At 50.6% G+C, this 7270-nt stretch overlaps 1 protein-coding gene across 1 annotated transcript; it reads right to left on the bottom strand.

The window, feature by feature from the left end:
* Nucleotides 1-196: 196 nt before the first annotated feature.
* On the bottom strand, nt 197-6764 carry CWC25 (CWC25 spliceosome associated protein homolog). The gene is made up of 10 exons (XM_030508577.1): nt 6576-6764; nt 6171-6343; nt 5680-5916; nt 5221-5290; nt 4575-4702; nt 4259-4328; nt 3716-3891; nt 3076-3162; nt 2370-2531; nt 197-997 (listed from the first exon to the last, which is right to left on the bottom strand). Exons 1-10 carry the CDS (start codon nt 6591-6593, stop codon nt 883-885), a joined length of 1236 nt encoding a protein of 411 aa, XP_030364437.1. The 5' UTR covers nt 6594-6764; the 3' UTR covers nt 197-882.
* Nucleotides 6765-7270: the final 506 nt, after the last annotated feature.

Genomic DNA, 7270 nt, shown 5'->3' with positions numbered 1-7270 from the left:
GGGTGAGGACTGGCACCGGCGCTGCGCGGGGTCCCCCCGAGGGTCCACTCCCCGGGTCCCGCGGCTCCGGGGCCGGGTCCTGCTGGGCCAGGGGCTCGGATAACGCCGAGCAGGGGCCCCCACTGCCGGTTAGAGTCGTCGTGGGCCCTCCCAACGCCTTCCCCGCCCCTCCCGCCCCCAAACAGCACAAAGAACATTTAAATATGAGAGGGAAGTTTAATCTTTCCAAAAAGGAAAAGGCGACCGTAGAGCGCTGTACATATCCACACTACTTACAAAATCCCAGAGAACCCCCTTTTTGTGTGTCAGCCCTGCTCCTTTCCTTGCCCTCCAAATGGAGCAGGTTCCTTTTGGGTCAAACATCATCCAACCAAATAATGGCTCCAGGCGTCTTGGAGATGCCACGTTCCAAACCCACACGGCAATGGGGCTGAATGGGATTTTGTCCATTACTCATGGAGCTTTATCGAATTCCATCAAATGAACTCACACGTGAATTGAGACCGGTTTGGGGTTTTAAGGATTAACAAAAATAGGTTGCTCTGGCAGGTGGAGAGCTGGGGCAATCTGCCCAAAGCAGTCAGCGCCCGGCAGGATTTGGTACTAACAACATACAAAAGTGATCCCGGTCAAGGTGGGGAGAAAAGGAAAAGATGTGGTTAAAAACAGGCTACAAAAGGTCACGAGTTCTCCAGCAGGGGTTTGCCTGCAAGGTCACAGCATTACAACCATGTTCGCAATGTCCTGAGCACGCAGCAATCCAGCACCTCTTGGGATGATGGGAAGTGTTCCTGGAGAGAGCAGGGATGTGTGTTGGAGGCCTCTCACTTTGGGAGCAAGTGTCCGTTTCACTTCTGTGCAGTGGCAGAGGGAGAAGTTGTTTCATCTCTGCATAAAGTTCCTTTCCAAGGCAGCAGGAGTCCTCTGGAGGGAGTGGATGTTGCGCTTCACCCGATCTTCCAGGGTGGAAGTAGATGCACTCTCCAGTTTTAAGCGACTGCAGAGAATTGAGCCAAAAGAGAGAAATCAGGATTGAGCCAAAAGAGACAAATCTCTTTCAAATATCACACGATTTCCAGCAGGACTCTTCATCCCGAGACATCTACCTCAATCTAACAGAGAAAGCAGCAAATGAGTTCCTAAAGGCTGCACTAAACTGAATATCTCTTAGCCTGGCTTGTAACAGCTCCAAGGCCTGTGAAGCAAGCGAGGAAAAGCAACGTGTTCCTGAAGGGAGGGCAGCATTCCTCAGGGAGCAGAGCTCGTGCTGGACATGACTATGTCAGTGCCAGGAGAGAGGAGGGATCCTTGCGACCACTGGCTTGATTTTCCTGCCTCAGATCTCAGCACTGTGCCTTGCTGAACAATCCCTTCCTGCCTGTCTCAATGTGCAATAAACACCAAGTGTGGCAGCTCGGCCAGTTGCTGCTGCACAAGGAACCACACAAAAAACATAGAATCCCAGCCTGGTTTGGGTTGAAGGGACCTTAAAGCTCATCCAGCTCCAGCCCCCTGCCACGGGCAGGGACACCTTCCACTAGAGCAGGTTGCTCCAAGCCCCTGTGTCCAACCTGGCCTTGAACACTGCCAGGGATGGGGCAGCCACAGCTTCTCTGGGCACCCTGTGCCAGCGCCTCAGCACCCTCACAGGGAAGAGCTTCTGCCTCAGAGCTCATCTCAATCTCCCCTTTGGCAGGTTAAAGCCACTCCCCTTGTCCCGTCCCTACAGGCCCTGGTAAAAAGTTCCTCTCCGTGACAGTTGCGATTAAGCCACCTTTATGTGATCCCAGCTCTGGGCAGCTTTGGAAATTAAGTGTATGTTCTCCTCTGATTCATTTATAGAGCCTGGAAAACACTACTCCAAAATACCTAACACTGCCCTAGAACCTTTCTTATCCACCACTGCCTGTCCTGGAAGGCAATTTCCCTTGCTTGCCATGTGCACAAGGGACTGCAAGTTACCACCCATGGTTAGAAATGGTCTTATTTCTTGCTGAGGACAGCTTTCAGACCCACAAGCTCTTGGCACACAGTGGGTTTGCAAGCCTAAAACTGCTGAAAGCTCCTAAAACCAGAGGACCTTTTAATACCTGTATCTAAAGCACTACTAGACATTTCCAGAGGTTGGCAAAAAAATAACTGATTGCTGGTTTCCAAGTCTTACTGCCAAGGCCACCACAGAAATAACTATCTTTTGGGTTCAGAAGAGTTTGGCAACAGATGATGTCGAGTTCTACTGTAAAACACAGTAGAGATGGATCTTACACCATGATCTGAAGCATCTCAAACGCTGAGGCCATCACTCTCTCCTCGGACCCTGTGACCTGTGTTTCCCTTGGGTGGCAAAGCAGATAATAAAAGACACTCACTTGAAGAACTTCCCATCTCTGGAGTCGAGCTTCTCCAGCTCCCGCTCCAGCTCCTCCTCCTTTTGGTGCTTCCTGAGGTTGGTTGCTCTCTCCTCCTCCCGCCACTTGGCATTTTCCATCATTTCTTGGCGTTTACGCTCTAGTTCCTCTGAAGAGATCTTTCTGTCGTGTTGAAAACATCACTGCTGTGAATCAATAGCACGCTGGGCACACCCTCCCCCTTTGCTTTCCATTCTCTATGATTTACAACCCCCAAACCCAGGGTTTTAACTTTGGTAGCCAGTCAGTCAGTACAGGTCTAAATGTTCTGCTTTACCACACCCCTAAAACAACAACAGTCTGGTTTATCCCTCTTTTCAGCCTTCTTGGTTTTAAGAGGATGCTGTCAAGGTCATATTTTCCCGTTGGCAGTAAACCAGAACATTTCTAATTAACAATCAATGGGACAAAGACTGACTTCATGTCACTGCCTTGCATAGTGATGTGAGACACATGGAGAACCAACAACCACGTGCATTGGTTCAGGAAGCTGGCTGAGGTGGTAACTAGCAGTCAAGCACAAAACAGAGCACTTCAGGACTCTCTGCCTGACTTTCTGGACGTTTGATCCAATCTATTTTAGTTACCAGAGGAAAATCTGGTTCACAGGTTACACCTGCAATCACCAGAGCAACTTCCATCCACAAGCACAAGGACAAGATCTCACCTTGTGTAACCCTGAGTCTGCTGTCGTCGGTAGCTCTTTTTAGGGGAAGGGCTTCTGGCTCTCCCTTTCTCCTCCCGATTGCTGTGCCTGTAACCCAGAAACACCCTTAGTGGCACAGACAAACACCCATGATCACACCTCTAAACTTGCCCTGGACTGTTTCGATACATTTGGAAACCAAGATAACTCTCACAACTGCAGGACTCTTACCTGTCCACTCTCCATCCAAATTCTAGGGACTGTTAGTATCCTGTGAATTCCCATCTATTTTTACTCAGTTTTAATTACTTCAGCAAACAATAAATCCCTGATTTTATCACCATTTAGTCGAGATAATTCAACAATTCTAAATACCTTTTAAAGGGAATCAGTAGCCCAAATGCAGCACAGCCACAAGCAATACCTAAAGCGTGTTCCCAGACAGAGGGTGTCCCAAAAGAAGAGTGCAAAGAGAGCGTGTCCCCACTGGGAGCTGACCTGTGTGCTTCTGCTCCCTTCAACAGCAGAGCAGCTCTGGCCTTTACACCCTGAACCCAGCAATAACGTGGATGGAAAGTGGTAGGAGACTGAATAAGGGGGATTTTGACTCTCCCCCCAGGAGCAGCCTGTGGTTTACCCCACCCAGGTCAGCCACACTCACTGTTTGCTGTGTCTAAGAGGAGATCTTGAGCCCCTGCATCCAGACTGCTCCGAATTCCTCCTGCTCGAGCGGGAGCGACTCCTGGACCTGGAGCGATCCCGGTGCCTGTGGGACACCCTCTCCTGGGTGGCAAGTGGAGAGCTCCGAGACCTGTGGCTCTGGTCAGAGTCTCTAACCTGCAATTGGAAAGTGTTTTCAGGAGAGATGTCCTGTAAGAGCACAGCAACAATGTGAGGCCACAGAGGAGACCTCTGCCAAGATAGTCGAGCAGAGTATTTGAGCAGATGGGTACTGGTGTGAAGAGAAACTAAATAAAGCTTAACTCGAATTCAGAGCAGACAAAAGCCCTACCACAATCTGAACATCTTTAGCTTCAAGGTCTAGATGGCTCCAAATTGAATCTAATCTTTATGATACCATGTCCCCCCTCATAATCCTCTTGCAGTCGGCGAAGGAGTCTCACAACAAACTGCCAAACCTCTTCTTCTTCCCTAGCTCAGGGCTCCTGCTACTGAAAGAGTTGTGCAAAACACATGTACTTACTTGTAAGCCATATCCTGGGACTCTGGGAGGAGCAGGTTTCCAGGAGGAACTGTTCATCCTCTTCTGAGACCTAAAGAGAAAACAGAACAGAGCTTCTGAAGGAGAGGAAACTCAAGAATTCCATCTTTTATTTTCCACATCAAAACGTCGTAAGAATAATTTAATGATGCAAACCCAATGAAGTAACAACACAGAAACACTGAGGCCAATGAAGAGCGTTAATTAGAAAGATAAAACTCACAGAGAGGATTTGAAAGGCATGAAAACCAAATAAGCAGGAAACAAGGTACTTTCAGTATCAAACCTCCAAACATACTTCGTTTTGCTTCGCTCCTCCTCACTGCTGTCATTTCCACTGCTGGAGCTGCGACGTCGATGTTTCTTGTGCTTCTTCTTCTTCTCTTTCTTCTTCTTTTTCTCTTTTTTGTCTAAACTGTTTTGCAGCTACAAAGCAAGACACCAGTTCCTTAGGCAGAATTACTGGCACCACACTTGGGCAGTCAGTATCACAAGGTAAGGAACAGAGCTCTCTCTGGAAAGGCTCCTGAAATAAAACCTAAAGCATTAAACAAGGTCCCCTCCCTCAGAACTTAAAGAGCTTAAGGGAGTCCTCCCTAGTGACAGCTTGGTACCAGTGCATGTCACACCCCATGTCTGCAATCACCCTGTAGAACTGAATCAATTAATCACTAGCTAACAAAACCCAAAGCACATCAGAAGAGTAAAACAACACTGAACTTGAAAGGAGGAGAAGTTAATTCCTGCAGACAGAAGGTTTTACACCCTTGTTCTATTCTATCAGGATTATAGAAAGCCGAATTTATTCTGGTTTTCTGTGAAGAGGCAGGAAATAAAACTCAGCTCCTTATCCTAAAAGGATACTGATTTTGACCTATGACCCTCTCCTTGGTTCAGTGCATTCTGTGCTTTGGGTCTGTAAATGGGCACTGAGATACACCTACCAGTTCCTTGATTTTCTTCATTTTCACAGGATTATTCAACACTTCTCTCTTCTTTTCCTCCTCTTTCTTCCTAAAAGCAGAACAAAAATAACCAGGATTTTCCAGCAACCGAAAATATCAGTTTTTCGTAAGTGATACCAATCAAGTGCAAGCTCTACAAACATATAAAGCAGGAAAGTTGTGTACATTCAAAGCAGATCCAGCTACGGAGGTGTCTGACCTCTCCTCCTCCAGTTAAGAGCGCAACTAGTAGGGAAAACCAAAAGCTGTTCTGTTACCATCAATGTGCCCATGACACTACGAAATGCCTGAACTCTGGAGCTCACAAACAAACAGCTGTAGCTTTGAGAAACACACACATCAGCAGTCTTTACAAAGGTAAATAAGATATTTCTTAGGGAGTTCCTACTTCTGGTCTTTTGCCTCATCTACTACTGCTTTCGAGTCTACATTTAGTACCTTATCATGAAAAGTGGATCCTCCCGGATTTTGTTTGCCATATCCAAGACAGAATTGGCACCTGACTTGGCAAAAATGGAGCCTGGCAGAAGTCCTGTCTCACTGGAACAGCTTGCATCCCTGTCTTCTATCTTCTCAAAAATGTATTTGTCCACGGGGCGACCCATGAGATACTCCTCTCTGTTCATCATGCCTCCAGGGCCCTGGTACATCCACTCCAACTTCTCTTCTCTTTTCCTGTTGCAAACAAGACCATCTTATTTCCCTTCTCAAGCTTCTGAAGTTACATTTTAAGGCAGTGGCTTATGGAGGAGAGTGGAAATGTTTTTTTAACCTAAAAACCACTCTAATCATAGAGTGGTTGGGGTTGGAAAGGACCATAAGATCGTCCAGTTCCAACCCCCGGACATCATCGGAGACATTAAACCCGCTTTCGGGGGCACAAGCAGCACCTCATCAGACAGCACTTGCTCCAGGGTTGGTCACCTCACCTCACGGTGCCCATGTCCTCGGCGTAGCGCTGCATCTCCTCCCGCGCCCGCTCCTCCTGCAGCTCCCGCTGCAGCTCCTCAATCTTCTTCCTCTCGGCCTCATGCTTCTGCTCGGCTTTCCACACCTTCTCCACATTGCGCAGGGTTTGCGGGTGCCAGCTCTTCTTCAGGTTCTGCGGGAGGGCACACACCGCACCGACACCTTAACAAAGAGCCGCCTTCCCTTCCCCTCACCGGGCGCCGCGGGGAAGGGCCCGCTCCAACCTCCGATAACCGCAGCCCGCCCGGACCCGGGGGGCGAGCCCGGACAACGGCAACCGCGCCTGCCCCCCGCACCGAGGGCCGGGGAAGGCCGCCGGCCCTGGCCAACCCCGCGTACCCCGGTGCCCCTCGGTCCCCGCTCACCAAGTCGCCTCCTCCCATGGCGGCGGCCGCTCGGGTCTCCGCGGATACCGGGGCCGGGATGTGCGTCACCGCCGCTCGCCGCCAGCGCGATTGTTCTACGCGGCGGAGGCTCTGAGGCGTCAGTTCCGGCCGCGGCTGCTGAGGGGAGCCGGGGAGATGGCGGCGGAGCGGAGCGCGGCCGGACTCCGCCGCCTCCCGGTAGGGAAAAAACACCCTAAACCACAGCAAAACAACCCGCAATAGAAACACTTAACTGTGGGTAAAGCCGTCGTTGAGCTCCCCGGGTAATGGGGCTCAAATCCGGCTGCCCCCGAGCGCTTTACGTTGCCATGTACAAAGGCCGTTTATGGGGTCGCGTTGCTTCTGGCAGCGACCCGGGGTGGGTTAGAACCGGCGACCTCCCGGTTCCCGGCCCGACGCGTCCCCTCTGAGCCACCTCACCCCGGCAGAGCCCCCCGCCCCGCGAGCCCTGCGGCGGGGGCGCGGCGCAGGGGGCAGAGCGTCGGGCTGCGGGGCTGAAGGACCCAGGTTCGAGCCCCGCGGGGGGCGCAGGCAGTGATTCACTTCAGCACCCAGCAACCCGCTGATCCGCACAGCGCTGCCCCCTCGGAAGACGCCTCAGCAGAGATGCCGCTTACTAGAAAGGGGTTAAATACGGTGGTTAGTGGTTAAATTAAGGGCAATTAGTCAAACAG

This window comes from Strigops habroptila, chromosome 19 (genome assembly GCF_004027225.2).
Source record: "Strigops habroptila isolate Jane chromosome 19, bStrHab1.2.pri, whole genome shotgun sequence".
In the NCBI taxonomy this organism is placed as follows: Eukaryota; Metazoa; Chordata; class Aves; order Psittaciformes; family Psittacidae; genus Strigops; species Strigops habroptila.
The sequence above is the reverse complement of the archived record's forward strand: the minus strand, read 5'-3'. Positions and strand labels throughout refer to the sequence as shown.